The sequence below is a fragment of the Nicotiana attenuata genome, unplaced genomic scaffold (genome assembly GCF_001879085.1).
Source record: "Nicotiana attenuata strain UT unplaced genomic scaffold, NIATTr2, whole genome shotgun sequence".
Taxonomy (NCBI): Eukaryota; Viridiplantae; Streptophyta; class Magnoliopsida; order Solanales; family Solanaceae; genus Nicotiana; species Nicotiana attenuata.
The window spans coordinates 35,323-55,138 of NW_017674289.1; the positions used below are offsets into that span (position 1 = coordinate 35,323).

The 19,816-nt window shown below is 37.9% G+C and overlaps 1 protein-coding gene across 2 annotated transcripts; it reads left to right on the forward strand.

The window, feature by feature from the left end:
- The first annotated feature begins 844 nt into the window (after positions 1–844).
- LOC109218353 (double-stranded RNA-binding protein 4-like) lies at positions 845–18,562 on the forward strand. Of its 2 annotated transcripts, none has more exons than XM_019382713.1 (7): positions 845–1,222; positions 2,309–2,454; positions 6,283–6,518; positions 7,166–7,382; positions 7,854–8,024; positions 16,795–16,923; positions 17,971–18,562. In XM_019382713.1, the coding sequence occupies exons 2-7, from the start codon at positions 2,361–2,363 to the stop codon at positions 18,276–18,278; spliced, it is 1,155 nt and encodes a 384-aa protein (XP_019238258.1). In that variant the 5' UTR covers positions 845–1,222; positions 2,309–2,360; the 3' UTR covers positions 18,279–18,562. The 2 variants fall into 2 exon arrangements, with proteins under 2 accessions (XP_019238258.1, XP_019238257.1); XM_019382712.1 differs by having other exon boundaries at positions 2,317–2,454.
- The last annotated feature ends 1,254 nt before the right edge of the window (positions 18,563–19,816 follow it).

Sequence of the window (19,816 nt, forward strand, 5' to 3'; positions counted from 1 at the left end):
GATAAAGTAACAATTTTAGTCCAAAAATATGTGGGATTGAGAAACAAGTCCTAAAAATTACTAGTTCATTAAATTATTTAAAAGGGAAGGCAACTTATAGCCTGTTCGGCTAAGCTTCTCCCCAAGTCAAAAGTGTTATTTTTTTTTTCTTCAAAAAAAGTACCTTTTTTTTATTTTCAAATTAAGGTGTTTGGCCAGGCTCTTTTTGGGGAAAAAAAAAATACTTTTAGCTAGAAGCAGAAGCAATTTTTAAGAAGCAGAAAAAAGTAACTTTTTCCCAGAAGCAGAAGTAAAAGCAATTTTGACTTTTCTTCCTACCCAAAATACCCATAGCAAAATATTATATATACTAAAACTATCTTACTTGGTTTAAACTATTAAGTAATATATAATGACTTTTGGGTGAGCTTTCATATTTATTAGATGATTTTTTGATATATTTAAATTATCTTGAAAGAATAAAGTACTTTTTAATTTATTTTTATATTTTACTTAAATAAAATAAAAAACTTAATTATTATCTTTAATAATAAATATTTGTGATTATTTATCTACTTATATAACATTAACTATTAAGCAAATCTCTTCATGTACTTATTCATAATTTGACACTTAAAAACACTTTTTGAAAAGTTTGACCAAACATAAATTGTTATGCAAAAGTACTTTACAAATGGATTAACCAAAAACAAACTGCCTTTTTTCAAAAGTATTTTTTCGATTAGCACTTTTGAAAAAATAACTTGTCAAATAAGCTGATTTTTCCCATTAATGTGATATTTGAAGAGTATAAAAAATAAATCACCGTTTCATATTCGCATTTTAATGGTCATTTATTATGCCCCTACTCCAAAAAGAAAGAAATATATGTACAACTCCACGGAACCTCCCATCACTCCTTGCCCCTACTCCCTCAAGTCGCAAAGAATGTTCAAAACGAAGCTACAAGAGCTTTGCCACCAGTACGGGTGGAATTTGCCAGAGTACGGGACGGAGAAAGAGGGACCTGATCACAACCCTCGTTTCACAGCCACTGTTACCGTCAATGGATTCTCCTTTGCGTCACCCAAGCACCATTGCCGATCCTCCAAAGAAGCCCAAAATCTTGCTGCCCATATCGCCTTTGACCATTTCACTTCCCCCAAATCCGCCCAGGACTTCTCACATCACAACATTCCTTCACCTTCACCTGCTGCTGCACTACCGACCTCCTCTTCTTCTGGTTAGTTCCTAACTGATTGGGCTATTATATGGAATTTAAAGTGTATATTTAGTCATCTTTTATGTAAGTAATTGATTTGCGACTAGTTTTGATTGCTCTTCTTGGGTTTTGAAGTTCTCTGATAGTATAAGGTTATGGTTATGGGTGCTGTTTTTGCTGTTGTACTTCATGCTGTAGTTGCTGTACGTTGTGCTTTTGTGTCTGTACTTTTACGATAAGTTACTACTCCCTCCGTCCAAGTTTATGTGATGGTATTTGACTAAGCAGAGTGGTCTACAATAGTCCATATACATCCCATAAATCATTTGACATTAAGGGTAAAATGAGAAGTTTAAAGTTATATTATTTTTAAATTTACATAGGTCTCATTTCTCCTTAGACAGACTAAAAGAGAAAATGTGTCATATAAAATGGAACAAAGGGACTACTTTTTATTTCCCAATGTAGACGTCTCATTTTATTTGGGAATGCTTAAGTTAAAGAGTTGACAATTACTTATGCATTGAGGAATTTATTAATGTCTAAGTTTTCGGAATATGGTCAAGTTTTGATCCCTGAAAGGTAATCGGGAACAATGTCTGAGGGAGTAGTTGTTTACCTAACTGGTTTGGTACTTTCCTTTTTAAAAAAAAAAAAGGAACAGGCAACCTAGTGCAGTAAGCCTCAGCTATGCGCAGGAAGGGTCAAACCACGTCGGGTCTATTGTATGCAGCCCGACCTTGCATTTCTTCCGGAGGTTGTTTCAACAACATGAACCCTTGACCTCCTAGTCACATTACTTTGTTAGAACATGGGGACAAATATCCAAGTTCTTTTCATGTTTTGAAAATAATTTTTTATTTTACCAATTAGTAAATTGAATTAACTGAATAAGAATATAATTTTACTATTGTTATCTGTTTTTTGCTGCTTGTCTAACTGTTTAAGCCAAAGCTTGTGCTGTGTCTCTATCCTTGATGATCAAGTTTACAGTGAACTGAAAAAAAGAACCACACAAGAAAAAATATTCGTTTTCATTTAATGGGAATACTTATGCTGTATTTGGAAATTTGCCTTGATATTGTTAATTTGTTACATTTTACTTAGTTGGGCAGGCGCATCAACATCAAGCTGTAAGGTGGATGTTAGACCTCCAAATATGGATATTTTTCAGCAAAGACAGAATAACGTTGGACAACCTTCTCGTGTCAATGGAACTCCATTGGCTGGTAGGGACGCCAATACCTCGAAAGGTTAGGATAAAACATTCACCTCGTTTTCATTCATTGTTTTTGGATAGAATGTGGATTTTATTGCTAGGCACCAAGAATGTGCTAATATGTATAGAAACAAGCATTTTTAGACCCTCAAATCTGTAAGGAGTTTAGAATGCCCACAAAAGCATTTACACCTGAAGTATCTCTCATATTAAAGCAAGATTATAGAGACTGAAAAACACTAAATTGTATACATGGAGGGATGAATATTTGGTTTTCAAAACACCTATAGTTCCTCTCCTTCCAAATTATAGAAAAATGCATAGAGGCACTGTCTTCCAGATGCATTTGAGCTCCCTTCTGATCTACTGATTACTCCAGCTTCTTGCTGCATCTGCTATTGATAAAGGGGCCACCCATTTCACCTCAAAATATATTCAAGAACATGGACCATACTTCCCATGAATATCTACATTGCAATAACAAGTGTTCCCGCGATTCAGCTTGTAATTACATAAATAGCCTCTATTGCTAAATGTTATATCCTCCACTTTGTAGGTTGTCTTGTGTTAGGTAGGCAACACTAATAGCAATTCAACCAAAATTGCAGCTCTGGGTGGTCTTCATATTGCCTTACAAGGCCTATTCTCTTCTGCATTTAGTCCTTTTGACAGAATATTGTAGGAGTTTATAGTGAACTGCACTTCTTGTCACCTTTCCATGACAGAGGATCTTAATTGTCTGGCAGCAACCTTAGACTTCCAATTGTTTCCATCAGGAAGCCACTCTTTCTGCGCCCTGATAAAAAAAAATTCCTTCTCAAACCCAGATTCAAACCCTCCCCTTGTTTTCATTTTCCACATTTTTTGTGCAATTGTTTCTATTCAGTTCCGCTTGCAATTTCTTTTATTCCACATTCAGTTCAGCTCTCAATTTCTTTTGGGCAGGCAATACTAATAGCAATCCAACCAAAAACTGCAGCTCTGGATATGGCTCCAGTGTTCATACTGCCTTCCAAGGCCTATTTTCTTTTGCGTTTGGTCCTTTTGGCAGAATATTGTAGCATTTTGTAGTGAACTTTGCACTTCTTGTCCATTTTGTAAATAAGGCATATCTTGTCTAGGCAAAATTTTGGAAATGATACCTTTATTTCCGTGTCTTCCAGCTACTTTATCGCCTACTTTGATTTCACGTTTCTGTAAAATGTATACACGAATTGTTTTGGGACTATAATTAGAACCACCCCTTACACTAGCCCTGCTGAGTTCATAATGAGAATATTTTTATCGTTGATTCTTTTTTGATTCTATGTATTATTCTCATTATGCACATAAGGGAGGAGCCGTATGAGGTGAAAATCTCATGTACGGTTTTGGAACAAAGATTCTTTCAATTGAATGACGACCGTAACGGATGTCGGCTCAATCCGAAGGAAATTCGATTCTTGAATAATCCACATCATTTCTGCTTCTATTGGAACACAAGATGCCCGTATCAATAATTCTGATTTTACGTATGGACAATTCCTCAATATCTTGTTCGTTCGCAACAAAATATTTTCTTTGTGCGTTGGTAAAAAAAAAAAAGACAGTCCCCTTTCCATGACAGAGGATCTTCTTTGTCAGGCAACAACCTCAGACTTCCAATTGTTTCCATCAGGAAGCCACTCTTTCTGCATCCTTTTAAAAAAAATCCTTCTCAAACCCAGATTCAAACTCTCTCCTTGTTTTCATTTTTCCACATTTTTTGTACAATTGTTTCCATTCAGTTCAGCTTGCAATTTCCTTTATTCCACATTTGTTAAGCCAATGTCTCCGTCCAGCTTAGTGAGCAAGTGTTTTGATCATGTAAAACTTCACGAGCATTTCGTCTGTTTTCTAAATGGTCAGTCATGATGCCCTATTTTTATCTAAGATGTTTTTTCTCATTCATGTAATTTCATCTCGATTCCCCCGTTCATAATCAGCTTTTTTCTCCTGATATAGTAAGCGAATGAAATGTAAAATCATATGAATTTCTACAATTTGATGAATAACTTTTGATTGCAATCTATTTGGCTTCTTTGGAAAAGCTATGAAGAAACAAAAAGTCTATGTTTTCATCACAAAAGTTTTAAATATTTGTCAAAAGGGTAAATGATAACGACAAGAGTAACTGTGAATGCTCTGTCAAAAGAGAATATAATAACAATAAAAGAGTTAAATGCGAATGTACCACAGTGAAAATGATGAGGTCAAAGTTGGTTCCAGTGCATTGAAGATGTGATGAAATGGTCTGGCTTCCTCTCCGGCTAACCCTCTAAAGTGAAATGCATTGCTAATTATGTTCATTGCTCGATGTTATAGTTGATAGTTCTGGATGGGATTTGTTGTATATGACTAAGGATCACTAATTTTACTGGTTAAGCAATTTATTTTATTTATGTGATTATGTTGGTTATTAATGGTGTATTATCTATATGTTTTGCACATATTGCATTTAAACGCTGAGCTACCATCAGGAACTTGAAAAAAGGAAGAAGGCCGTTAAAGAGACAGTAGATTTCCTGTTTGTCAACCATACTAGTATACTTGAAGTTTTTGGAGGCAGTATTGGTTCTAAGGTTATGTTCTGTGGCATAGAAATCGATGATTATTTGCCCTGCTGAGTTGCATCTTTCTAGCTATTTTCTCTTCTTTTAGCTCCGTTTTGTGTTGGTTTTTTGTATTACTGCTGTGGCAATTGTCCTTACTATCTTGTTGTTTTTATTCTGCTTTTGTATGGCTTTTTGGTAATGTCCCTTCTTGTCTATATTTTCATTAATCTGGTGCTTATGCTTTCCTACGTCGAGGGTCTATTGGAAACAGCCTCTCCATCCTTACAAGGTAGGGGTAAGGTCTGCGTACACACTACCCTCCCCAGACCCCACGGTGTGGGATAATGCTGGGTATGTTGTTGTTGCTGTGGCAATTGTATAATATTCTACCTAATCCTTTAAAAGCTTCAAACTGAATACATGCCCCTTAAAACTGAGGTAAATCACTCTTACAAGAAGAGCGATAAACCTACAGTTGTGGGTGAAAGCATAAGTTCATTCAGCAAATTGGAACACCTGGTAAATGATCTTTTTCCTTCTGGATTTTATGAGTTATTACTTCATCAGTACCTAGAAGAAAGCATGTGTAAGCAGTTGAGATTTGACATATACAGCCTAAACCAGGAAAGGAAATTTGTGGAAATGTCGCTTACTTCTAATTCTGGATAAGTAGAAGGTTCAACCTATCTGTCAACTGGACCAATGTAACTTTTTCAATCTATATCAGCATGCTTTTGATGGTCCAGTGCAATAGTGTTCTTGGTATCTCTATCTTGTGAGCACATTAATTTTATACGGTGGCTTTAGTGGATCTTAGATGAGATCTCTTAGCAATTTCCTTCAGATGTTCCTTCCTTCCATTGTGCTTTTAAAAATATTTTGTTCTTCTTGCTGTGCTTGATTACTCATTGCTCGCATATTTATAATTCATCTTCTTATCAAAATGAGAGTTGGCATGTGAGGGAATTTACCGGTGATTGAATTCCGTGAATCTCTACAGAGCTTCAAATTCATAAGAGAAAGTTGCTGAAGAAGATGTGGTTAAGTTCAAGGATACAGTTAAAAGACAGATAATGTTTTGATTTTATTGTAGCTAAACATTAATATATATGCTTGGAAGCTTTGTGAGATATTGTTGAAGTATTTCATATTTCATATTTCTGGATGCCTCATTTCTGAACAACTCTTCAAGAATGTGCGAATGCCTTTTAGTTCATCTGACTGACTTAGGATATTTCTCATACTTTTATGTCAAGTTTCTAACTCTTACAACTTCATCCATGTCGCAGGGATGCTTCATCTATACAAGAATCGACTACAACAGTATGCCCAAAAGCAAAATCTCACTTTACCCGTGTATTCTTCTGAACTTGATGGCCCTCCGCACGCCCATCGGTTTAGGTCAAAAGTGACTATTGATGGAAAAACTTATGAAACTCAGGAGTTCTTCTCTACATTGAAGGAAGCTGAACATGCAGCTGCAAAAGTTGCTTTTGAGTCATTAGCGCTGAATGACATTCAGGAGGTTAGTCTCTTCCAGTTAATGTAACACTCTTTGCTCTTTGGTGCGAAATGTTTGATCCATTCTATTTTTGTACAACTTTCAAAACTTCAACATTCAAATTCTTTTTTTAATAACCGTGGTGTCCGGACCAGCTTGTGCGCACCTCGACCAATTCCACGGGGTAACTGCTACTGTTACCTCCCACCAGCATAGGTATCGGGTAACTCTGTCAAAATTCTAATTCGTTCAGCTAACATTTTAAATTTTGATGTGGTAAATTTTAATAACCGTGGTGTCCGGGCCAGCTTGTGCGCACCTCGACTAATTCCACGGGGTAACTGCTATTGCTACCTCCTACCAGCACAAGTACCGGGTAACTCTTCCAAAATTTAAATTCGTTCAGCTAAAATTTTATATTTTGATGTGGTATTTTCTCTATCAAATTGGTTTTTCAACCATTATTTTAATATGTTCTTCTATTACTAATATGGCGTGTAAGTCAACTTAGCACATTAACCTCCGTGTCCATTAAAACACCATCAAGTAAAACGGGTAGGGAGGGGGAGTATTTAAACAGTCTTTGTTTTACTTTGTGCTGGGAGATCATTCGTGCACTACATTTCTTAGTTCTTCTATGTATTTATATATTTATCTTTTGAATACATCAGGATGAAGGTTTATACAAGACACTTTTGCAAGAACTGGCTCAAAAAGAGGGTTTACTTTTTCCAGTTTATGATACAGCCAGAGCTGGCCCACCTCATGCACCAACATTCAGCTCAACGGTGGAAGTTGGAGGTGGGACATTTCAAGGCCAAGAAGCTAAAACCAAGAAGCAAGCAGAGATGAATGCTGCTAAGGTTGCTTACAATGCCCTTGTGAAACGTAAGGAAGATATACACTCAGTATCACAATTGCTAGTTTTCTTGACAATCAATGATTTTCTTTTTGATTGTGGGACAAGGAAGAATCACATGGAATTTTATTTCTGATAAGGAAACATTATCTTTTTAAAGACAACATAAAACTAAGCAGGAGGACATGGTGTTCCGAACGACAGAAATTTATAAACTAGGAAAACTATGCACACCAATCAAGTTGGAGTTTCGTTACAGCTGGTTAAACAACCATCAAGGTACCATAAATAGTTCAAGAACCTACATTTGCACCTATGAAAGGATGCTTTAAGCGAGTTTCTATGGAGATATTAAGATCTATTTGTGACTGAAATATTTTGTTTAGACCTAGCAATATTTCCAGCATCTTATAGGTTTTAAAGACTTGCAGCTTCCTGTTGTTCTGTTGTGAATATGAATGTTCAATATCTGATAGAATAACATTGCCATCTCCTTTCAGGTAATGGTAGTCAAATTGATCTCCCTGATGGTAATTTGAAGAGTATCTTAGGGGTTGCATCTTCTAACTCGCAGTCAACTATCAAAGATAGTGCAAAGCACACAATCAGGGCAAATGAAGTTGAAAACAATGCTTGTAACAGGAGGCATACTGACGTGTCTGTTAATAAAGGTAGCATTCATGATTTATTAGCATGCCCCTCTCCCCGTGAAAAGAAAATGAAAATAAAGGCCATGAGAACCAACTAGTAGAATTTGACTGACTACCCCTATAATTTCTGGAGAAAGTGGAGTCTCCTATTTTCTGTAAAAAGTCACACAGGACCCTTTTTGAACCTTTGGGCATGTATAAATGGTCTGATTATTGATGGTTGGTAAATACGGGGAACAAAACCTGTAAATGGGGTGGTTGCCTGTCACCTTAATGCACAAACTTGCAATAGCTCCAACAACAACAACATACCAGTAATATCCCATACTGTGGAATTTGGGGAGGGTAGTGTGTACGCAGACCTTACCCCTACCTTATGAGGATAGAGAGGCTGTATCCAATAGACCCTCGGCTCAGGAAAGCATAAGCACCGTATTAATGAAAATATAGACAAGAAGGGATTGCAATAGCTCCATCCGTTGTAGTTAAATGGATGGAGCTACGAACTGCAAAATCCCAACACACATATAGCGCGGCGTTACGTGTTCCTTTCATTTTTATTCTTTAGAATCAGAATCAGTCAATTGTTTTTAACAAACATGTTCTTTTGATTTTCCAATTACAGCTACATCATTTCCACTATCTCACCCGGATTCTCTCATGCCACTTTTGTTTCTTTATTTTCTTCTATCCTTGAGAGAATTTCACCTTTTGCACGCTCTTTGTATCTCGAAATCATTTCTGGCCTGACCCGTGTTGGCTACAAGCTTGCTATCCTGTTATGTATTTCACCCTGTTGTAGCACTAGTAACTAATATTAGATAGTTATGTAAATAACCCTAGTTCCAGATGAAATAGGAGTTGAATAATGTATTGTGTATAGTTATAAATAAGGCTATTGTAAAACACTTGATAGAATATCAATAATATATTTTTCTCCCGTGCTCTCACATGGTATCAGAGCGTTAGCGACAAAATACTCGTTGTGCAATCTACCAACGATTCCTTGAAGAAACAGTCGCCATGCAACTTTTTCTGTGGCTGTTTGTGTCAAAACCATTTGTTACAGGTGTTGTGCATAAACCAACACCACAACAGTGTTCTCCACCCTCCGGTGACCAAACCCCAACAAACCCCAGCGGAAATCTTCCATCCACACGCCCTCACGCGCCGACCAGAGGGAGATTTTTTTTCCGGCGAGATTTGTCCACGCACCGGCACGTGGACTACCTTCCGGCCAGTTTCCGACAAAGCTTCGTTTGGACATATTACTTAGGAGGTTATTTCGAGTCTGTCCATTCAAGTTTCATCAAATTCCGAGTACCTTTTTATTTTCCAATGAGTGAACAATGTATAAAAAAGAAGTGTTCTGATTTGGCATTCCAAGGTTAACCATACAACTTTTAGTCAAGAAGTTCAGAAATTGGTTGTAGCAAAATGAGATCCAATACTATGAATAATTTGATGGTTTTTCTACCGGAGTATATTGAGTTCCTTCAGTACAAAGCATGTAAACATATGAAGATATAGCTTCCGTTATTCAAACAGGTAATAGCGTGACTTGTGTCTCTCAATATTTATCCTTCGAGCCTTGGGTCATTGATTCAGGTGCATCTAATCACATTTCTTGTAACAAATCTCTTTTCACTATTATTTCTTGTTCTCAATCTCTTCCAATAGTCACAATGGCCAACGGGTCTCAAACCATGACAACTGGAATGGGTCACAAATCCACTTCCTTCGTTACCTTTTGATTCAGTTCTTTATGTTCCCGATAGTCCTTTTAGTCTCATAGTCGTTAGTCGCTTAGTCAAATCACTTAAATGCTCTGTTTTATTTCTTGTGTGTTTTAGGATCTTCAAACAAGGAAGAGGATTGGCGATGGTAGATTGCATGATGACTTATATTGGATTGATGGAACTCGAGCCTTTGGTCAAGCCTTTTTTTGGAGGAAATAAGAACGTCAACCAAGAAATAATACAATGGCATATACGGTTGGGGCACCCATCCTTTTTTGTTCTAAAGAAATTATATCCTAGTTTGTTTTCTAAAATTGAGTTTGAATCTTTGTCTTGTGATGCTTGTGAATATGCCAAGCACACTAGAAACTCTTATCCTTTAAGTGATAGTAAAAGTACTATCCCTTTTTCGACTGTTCACTCTGATGTATGGGGTCCCACTCAAACAATTTCCTTGTCCGATAGTCGATGGTTTGTTACTTTTATTGATTGTTGCACTAGGATGACTTGGGTATATTTGTTAAAGGCAAAAAATGAAGTCTTCTCCTGTTTTCAGTCGTTTCATAAGATGATTGTACCCAATTTGAGGTTAAGATAAAAATCTTGCGAACTGACAATGGCACAAAATATACGGGTAAAGATTTTGGTGCGTATTTGGAGTCTTTTGGGATAATCCATCAAACTAGTTGTCCTTATACTAGTGCACAAAATGGGGTTGCGGAAAGGAAAAATAGGCATTTGCTAGAAGTGGCACGATCTCTAATGCTTACTATGAATTTACCAAAACCTTACTGGGGGATGCCATTCTAGTAGCTGCCTACCTTCTCAATAGAATGTCACTTAAAAACCTCAATTTTCAGAGTCCTTCGGAAGCTTTGAAGAGTAAGAATGATTATATTGTTCCTGTGAAGGTGTTTGGCTGTGTTTGCTTTGTTCACACTAGGAGTTCGGGAAAACTTGATCCTAGAGCTATTAAATGTGTCTTTATTGGGTATTCTCCAACACAGAAAGGGTATAAATGCTATCATCCTTCTTCTAGGAGATCCTTCGTCAGCATGGATGTTACCTTTCGAGAATCTGAGCCCTATTACAATAAAACACCATCAACTCTTCAGGGGGAGAGCTATAAGAATGAAGAGATGATTCCCATTGTTGAAATGATTCCCACTATTGAAGCCACTAAGACAGGAGAATGTGAAATTGAAGAAAGAATTCAGGGGGAGACTATTGGGCGTTTGGATAAACCTGATTTGATGACTTATTCAAGAAAAAAAAGAGCTGAAGAAGTCATCGTGCAATCTACTGAAGTTCAACCCTCTTCTGCTGTTGAAACCTCTTCTAGTGGTGAGTTATCTACATTCCCTAGTGAGTTAGATGTACCTATTGCTCACAGAAAAGGAGTCAGATCTTGCACCAAACATCCTTTATCTAACTTTGTCTCCTATAATTCCTTATCTCCTTCCTATGGAGCTTTTGCCTTGTCTATTTCTTCTGTGTCTATTCCCCAGAACTGGAGGGAAGCTTTTGCAGATTCTAGATGGAAGCAAGCTATGATTGAAGAAATGAAGGCCTTGTCAAAGAATGAGACTTGGGATCTTGTCACTTCACCGCTAAATAAGAAATTGGTTGGCTGCAAATGGGTCTTTACCGTGAAGCACAAAGCTGATAGTTCGATTGAAAGATTCAAAGCAAGACTGGTGGCTAAGGGGTTCACTCAAACTTATGGAGTGGATTATCAGGAGAAATTTGCCCCTGTTGCAAAAATGAACACTATTAGAATACTTTTGTCTTGTGCAGTTAATCTTGATTGGGACTTACAACAGTTTGATGTGAAGAATGCATTTCTTCATGGCGACTTAGAAGAAGAGGTGTATATGGAGATTCCTTTTGGATTTGATACTGAACAAAGTCAAGGAAAAGTGTGCAGATTGAAGAAAGCCTTGTACGGACTGAAGCAATCTCCAAGAGCTTGGTTTGACAGATTCTGCAAAGCAATGATCTCCTTCGGTTACCAACAAAGTAATGCCGATCATACCCTCTTCATGAAACACCAAAAGGGTAAACTCACTCTTCTCATAGTTTATGTTGATGACATAGTAATGACAGGGAATGACAATGAAGAGATGGCCCGATTGAAGAAGCTGTTAGCCCAGGAATTCGAGATCAAAGATCTAGGGAAGTTGCAATACTTATTGGGAATTGAGGTTGCTAGATCAAAAAGAGGAATCTTTATTTCTCAAAGGAAATATTAGGGGTGTCAAATGGGCGGGTTGGGTCAATTTTGGGCGGGTCAAAATGGGTTGAGTTGACCCGCCCAAAAGTTACTTGGGCTAAGATGGGTTGGGTCAAGATGGGTTAAAATTCGGGTCATAACCCAACCCACCCAACTCTTATTAAACTTTAATTAATATGTGTTATTTTCTTATAAATTGTATAATTACTAAATAAGGCTTTTTTGCTTTTGTTATGGTCATATTTAAAATATTAAACAAAAAATAAAATTATTTCTAAGATATTTTGACAAACTTACTCATGGATCAATTTGGGCTAAAAATTAGCCCAACTTTAAATGGGCTGAGATGGGTTGGGTCAAGATGAGCTAAATTGAATAAATGGGCGGGTCAATAACCAACCCAACCTTGGGCAGGTTAGGCGAGTCATTTGGGCTTGGGCTAAATTTGACAGCCCTAGGAAATATATCCTAGATCTCTTGAGAGAAACTGGTATGATAGGATGCAAACCAACAGAATCTCCCATTGAAAGTAATCACAAGTTACAAACTGGGGTTGGAAAGTCAATTGATAAGGAGAGATATCAGAGGTTGGTTGGAAAACTTATTTATCTCTCTCACGCTAGGCCAAATATAGCATATTCAGTTAGCTTGGTGAGTCAGTTCATGCACAATCCACGAGATCCTCATAGGCAAGCTATCTTTCACATTTTGCGGTATCTGAAGTCTGCACCAGGAAAGGGTTTACTTTTCTCCAAACATGGTCACCTCCGTATAGAAGCCTTTACAGATTCAGATTGGGCTGGATCTCTAGATGACAGAAGATCTACGTCTGGTTATTGTACACTTGTGGGAGGGAATGTAGTTACTTGGAGAAGCAAGAAACAAAATGTTGTTGCTAGATCCAGTGCAGAAGCAGAATATAGAGCAATGGCCCAGGGTGTTTGTGAACTAATTTGGCTACAAAAGTTAATGGATGAATTGAGATTGTCTCTCAGGGAAGCTTTTGTTATATTGCGACAACAAGGCTGCAATTAGCATAGCTCATAATCCTGTTCAACATGATAGAACAAAACATGTTGAAATTGATCGACATTTCATCAAAGAAAAGATTGTTGGTGGTACCTTGAGTTTGCTTCATGTATCGTCAGAAAAGCAGCTAGCGGATGTGCTCACAAAAGGTCTCAGCAAAAAGACTTTTCACACTTTGATTTGCAAGTTGGGCATGTGCGACATCTTTGCAACAACTTGAGGGGGAGTGTTGATTAGTGTAATTAGTAAGAAGATTTGATTAGATTAGATTTTATTCTGTAGCCTATTATAGGCTGATTTTATTCTGTAGCTTAATTGTAGCAATTACTGATTTCTTTTCCTAGTTTAGCCATAGGATTCATTGTATAAGTATCAGTACTCTTGACGTGAATAATATGCAGAAATACAAGAAGCATTCTTCTTCTTGAAATCATCACATTCTTATCACACAAAACACCAGATGCGAGTCTCCATTCATCCATCCCGCTCCAATATGATGTGCGGCATCCTCATCAATCTCTCTATTTGCTTGAATTACCTACCCAAGATACTTGAAACTTCCTCTCCCGGGGATGACTTGAGTATCAAGCCTCACGTCCACATCCATTTCATGAATCACCTCACTGAACTTGCTCTCAAAGTATTCCATGTTGGTCTTGCTCAACTTTAAACCTTTAGACTTCAAGGTCTGTCTCCAACCAATCTCACGTTAACATCGCGTCGCATCTCGTCAATCAGTACAATATCATCCGTAAATAACATGCACCATGACACCTCTCTTTGCATGTGACGCGTCAGTTCGTCTATCGCCAAGGAAAATAAAAATGGACAGTAGATGATTGACAACTCATAGAAACATATTTCTTTAATTACTAATTAAAGCTTACAACAACAATAACAACCCAGTAAAATCCCACAAGTGGGTCTGGAAAGGGTAGTGTGTACGCAGACCTTACCCCTACTCCAATGGAGTAGAGAAGCTGTTTCCGAAAGACCCTCGGCTCAAGAAAACAAAAAGACAAAAGGGGACAATATTAGTATCGCCACGATAATCATAATCATAAAAAAAACAAGAAATAGAAACATGAAATTTAGAAGAAAGAGGCAAAGCAAAAGCGATAGTTAGTAAAATAGGTCTTGTACTAAAAACCGAAATAGGACACAACATTGTCACTAGCTATCTTAGACAAAAACTCCACCAGACTATTCTCACAAAGGTACGATGTAAGGCAAGACTCGACTATCTCCTAACTTACAACCCTAATACTCGACCTCCACATCTTCCTATCAAGTGTCATGTCCTCGGAAATCTGAGGCCTCGCCATATCCTGCCTGATCACCTCTCCCCAATACTTCTTAGGCCTCCTTCTACCTCTTCGCGTGCCCTATACAACCAGACGCTCACACCTCCTTACCGGAGCATCTGGGCTTCTCCTCTGAACATGCCCAAACCATCTGAGCATCGCTTCCCGCATCTTGTCATCAATGGGAGCCACGCGTGACTTCTCCCGAATAACATCGTTCCTAATCTTATCCATCCTAGTGTGCCCACACATCCACCTCAACATCCTCATTTTTGCTACTTTCATCCTCTGGATATGTGAGTTCTTAACATGCCAACACTCAACCCCATACATCATGGCCGGTCTAACAACCGCTTTATAGAACTTACCTTTGAGTATCGTTGGCACTCTCTTGTCACACAGGACTCCAGATGCTAACCTCCACTTCATCCGTTCTACGCAATACGGTGTGTGACATCCTCGTCGATCTCCCCTCCCCTTGGATCACCGACCCAAGGTACTTGAAGCAGCTCTTACTCGGGATGGCCTGTGATTCAAGCCTCACATTCACGCCCACTTCGCCCGGCTCAACGCTGAACTTACACTCCAGGTATTCCGTCTTCGACCTGCTCAATTTGAAACCCTTAGACTCAAGAGCCTGTCTCCAAACCTCCAGCCTCTCATTAACACCGGCTCGCGACTTATCAATCAGAACTATGTCGTCGGCGAATAGCATGCACCATGGCACCTCCCCTTGAATATGGTGTGTGAACGCATCCATCACCAGGGCGAATAAGAACAGACTGAGCGTCGAACCTTGGTGTAACCCCATTACAACCGGAAAATGCTCAGAGTCGCCTCCAACTGTCCTTACCCGAGTCATAGCCCATCATACATGTCTTTAATCGCCATAATGTAGGGGACCGACAAACCTTTAGCCTCTAAGCATCTCCAATAAACTTCTCTAGGAACCTTGTCATACGCTTTCTCTAGGTCAATAAACACCATGTGCAGATCCTTCTTCCTCTCTCTGTATAGTTCCACCAACCTCCTAACAAGGTGTATTGCTTCGGTAGTAGAATGACCCGGCATGAACCCAAACTGGTTGTCGGATATAGACACTGTCATCCTCAACCTTGCTTCAACCACCCTCTCCCACACTTTCATGGTATGACTCAGTAACTTGATACCTCTATAATTGTTACAGCTCTGGATATCACCTTTGCTCTTATACAATGGAACCACCGTACTCCACCTCCACTCATCAGGCATCCTCTTCTCCTTAAAAATAACATTAAAAAGCCCCATCAACCACTCCAACCCCGCTCACCCCACACACTTCCAAAATTCCACTGGAATCTCGTCTGGCCCGGTCGCTCTACCCCTACTCATCTTACGCATAGCTCTCACGACCTCCTCATCCTTGATAAGCCTGCATTGTCCAAAGTCACGATAGCTCCCAGAGTGCTCCAATTCGCCTAGCACAATATCCCGATCCCCTTCTTCATTCAGAAGTTTATAAAAGTAAGTCTGCCATCTCCTCTTAATCTAAACATCTTCCATCAATACTTTACCATCTTCGTCCTTGATGCATCTCACTTGGTCCAAATCCCGGGCCTTCCCCTCTCTCAATTTAGCCAGCCGGAATAACTTCTTCTCGTCGCCTTTTTTCCCCAGCTCCTCGTATATACGACCATAAGCCGCACTCTTAGCCTCTGTGACTGCCGTCTTAGCTTCCTTTCTAGCTACCTTATACCTCTCCATGCACGTTTGCCTCTCCTCCTCACCTATGCTCTCCACTAACTTTAGGTACGCCGCCTTCTTCGCTTCCACTTTACCTTGGACCACTTCATTCCACCACTAGTCTCCTTTGTGCCTACCACTTTACTAATTAAAGCTTATTTTTTAGAATAGGCAAAATGTCTTGTTCCTTCAAATCCCTGAATCCTTGGTTGAGAACGACCACATACAGTTTAATCAGCAAATGTTCGAAAATCATAGTCATTTAGATTTTGTGATCTGGAGATACTAAAGTGGTAAAATACTAAGTTGACTATGAATATATTAATAACCTCAGTGCTGGCCGTTTTTACCGGGAGAATACACATGGCTTCTGCTATTCACCTTTCTTTTCCTATAAATAGGAGCATTAGAAAGTTGCTAAAACTTTTTTTGGTCTTATTTTAAAAGCGCTCCACAAGATATAAAAATCCGATGGTTCTGCCGTGATTTCTTTCTAATCTACATGTCATTTTATTTGAACTTCTTTCGGCTGATCCTAGACTGGATACATTTTCCCACTTCACAATTCAATTATCCTGCATTTATGCAAATATTTCTGCTCAATTATCAGGTTATTTACTCAATCGTTATGTTCTTTATTTCCTGTAACTTAAAGAAAATATCTTTTGTTTCTCTTCCGAAGCCAACACCGTTAACCTTGGAAGGGTTGGGGTCATTGGAAAGTTCTAAGTCAGGTATGCAATTTCATACTTTTTGTGTTTCAGGCGGTCAACTAGGTGAATCTCTTAAGGTCCTTCCAGCTAGTTCAGGATGTGCTGCTACTGATGTACCACAACCAGTTGTTCAGCAGAAAACCAAATTGATAATTGAAGAACTAAATCTGCAAAAAGAAGGTGCTTTCTGTAATTTGAAACCCCTTGACATCATTTATTTAACTCGATTTTTTTACTTTGACTTTCTTCAGTTTTGGTGTGATAGCTTTCTTGTCTGTGGATGCTCTTTATCGAACAAAATATACGGGTGTCGCGTTACCAGCTGTGTCACTGTAACTTCATGTATTGGAAAGGAAAAATATTGTCACAAGTTTGTTTTGGTCATTCTTAGCTGTAGAGGGTTTTATTATGTCATGGAAAGTAGTTGAAGTCAAGATAAAGAAAGATAAAAGTCTTAGATGGTATTATCAAACTTTAAATATGGTAATTCCTGTGAAGTCCAAATTCATTAATTGAACCAAGCATTTGGACATGAGATTTTCTCACTCAATTCGTGTAAAGCAGGTAAGCTGTGTTGGACCCTCATGGTATTTCGTTAATATTGCTGATAGAATCAAACTGAGTATCGCTGACATTTAAATTCTTGTTAATGATTTGTTTCTTTTAAGGAAGCTGTATAATTTCTTAATGCATCACTGCAAAACGAGACATGGAAAACATTTTTCTAAACTTTTCAGCAAACAAAACAAAGCGCTGCCTTTTTAAATTAATGTATAATAGGTTTGATCAATAACATGCATATCATGATATCAAGTTGGGAACTGTGATATGGCTCTACATCTTTTGGGCCAAATACCTTTTTTGCTCAATATCTCAGAACAATGTCGTTATGAGGGTTTCTTTTTGTTAGGCTGTATATCATTGAGGTCAATATCAGGGAATATCCATTTATAGAGCAGCAGCCTATTTAGTCTTATTGGAAACATCAATTAGTAATCACATTAATTCTTTAGAAGTAAAGAGCTGCGTTTTGTCCAACTCAGTTTTCTACTGTCTTGGAGCCATGCATCTTGGTTCTGGCTTTTAGTCTTTACAACTTAAAACAACAAGGTTATATAGGCATATTATCTACATACACTTTGTGTTTCTTCCAATTTATCAGCTGCATCATTTAGTCTATTCCAGTTATGTTATGTGCGAGTACTCATTATTTGGCCTCATCTGCAGAGATAGATACAAATGCAAAAAGACACAGATGCTCAACTGCAACCAAAACATATTCTGTTATCAGGGATCCATGTCCTGCTGCCTCCTGCTCGCCTGATGGGCAGTCTTCTGCTTCAGCGGTCTTTGATCATTCAATTCCGGAGTCTGTTGATTCTAGTACATATGCTGGGACCAGTATTTTGCCAAACGAGAAGATTTTCATTTTCCCCCGGAATGAAAACATGGAGCTTCCAAATGGTGCTTGTGTTTTGCCTTGCAGCGATGAAAAATGGGTTGCTGCTAGCTTAGAATTGAATCGAAATCGCTAATTGCAGAAACTTACTTTTGTGATGCTTTTTGATGAATCTTGTTGATAAGCGTAACTCAGATAATGCTGCTTTCTTTTGTAGGAGTACTACTATATATTTGTGTAAAAGAAACCATCTTTGGACAATTGATATAGAAATTAATCTAGGCTATCTCGTCTGAGTATGCTTATGAAGAAATTACTAGATTCCGTAATACTTTTTAGAAGACGGGCAAAATGTTAGTTTGCGAAGCAAGAAAACACAAGAGAACAGTTTAACCAATTCTGAGATATCCTTTGCTGTCACTCTTTAGCCCTATGTCTCTTATGGCTAGGAGGTTCAAATTATTGCTTTTGAATCTAATAACATTTGCCAGATCAATTTTGGATATTATGCGGAGTCATACTTGTGTTCTGATCTAAACGAGCACAATTGGATCAAATGACAAGTCACTTCAAAGTTGAGAATTTTTAACATTTTTGTTCAATCATCTGGTATTTGATCACTAGATTTGGCTAATCTCAGTTTGCCTCAGATAAATAGTACCTTCTAACTTTGTTTTTTTCTACTATATTAGAAGTGCGAGAAAGTAGGAACCGGCCAAACGGGCCAAACGTACCTTCTAACTTTGCCTCAGATAAATAGTACCTTCTAATTTTTAACTTTTTTTTTCAATCATCTGTATTGTGGTCCGGGCCAAACGGGCCTAAACGGGCCGGGCCAAACGGGTCTGGGCTTTGGCAGCCCGGGCTTTGGCGGTCCCGCGCTTCACGGTCCCAATGGGTGGAACCGGCACACGGCGATCCTAAGCCCACATGGTCCCGGGCTAAATGGGCTGGGCCTAACGGGCTTTTTTGTTCCGGGCTATTTTTTTTATCTAAGGCAATTTCTTGTAAACTATATATGTATATACTAATATAAATTGCTTATATATAGCTATATAAATATATATAGTATATATAATATGTATAGTATATATATATATAATTATATATTAAAATTTGCATTTAAAAAGTAAATTAACAAAAAAATAGTAAAACTAAATTTTCATGCATAATAAATTAATAATACTTCAAATTAATCTAACAAACTAAAACATTAAACATAAATACTTCTAATAATTTTAAAATAACACAAATTGTCGAAAAATCTTAAATACGAATTTCCGGATGACGCTCAAGACAATACTTTTTATGCCTCCTTAAACTGCCTGTGTCAGACTCTGAACGAAAATTTAAGACTTGACCAAAGTTCTTGCACTTTAATTTCTGACCTTCTTCATTTTCTTCTAGCACCTCAAAGTGTTGCCAAACAAATGAGCGCACTCTTTCCGTACGAGGCATGATTTAACTTGAGATTTGAGAATTGAGAATTGAGAATTTGAGACTGAGACTTGAAGTCTTGAAAATTGGAGAATGAGAGAATGAGAGAAATTGAGATTGAGAAATGAGTATTGAGTGAAGAAATGAAGAAGAGGGGGGGTATTTATAGTTTTAGAGAAGATTAGTTTTGTAAATTGAAAAAGTGTTAAAAAAATTAAAAAAAATAGGCTATTTGTG

What these genes read in the sequence shown, in the direction of transcription:
- LOC109218353 (XM_019382712.1), top strand. Translation starts at nt 868, where the DNA reads ATGTACAACTCCACGGAACCTCCCATCACTCCTTGCCCCTACTCCCTC. An exon ending in ACCGACCTCCTCTTCTTCTG is followed by an intron (nt 1,223 to 2,316) that starts GTTAGTTCCTAA and finishes TTAGTTGGGCAG; the next exon opens with GCGCATCAACATCAAGCTGT. An exon ending in CGCTGAATGACATTCAGGAG is followed by an intron (nt 6,519 to 7,165) that starts GTTAGTCTCTTC and finishes TGAATACATCAG; the next exon opens with GATGAAGGTTTATACAAGAC.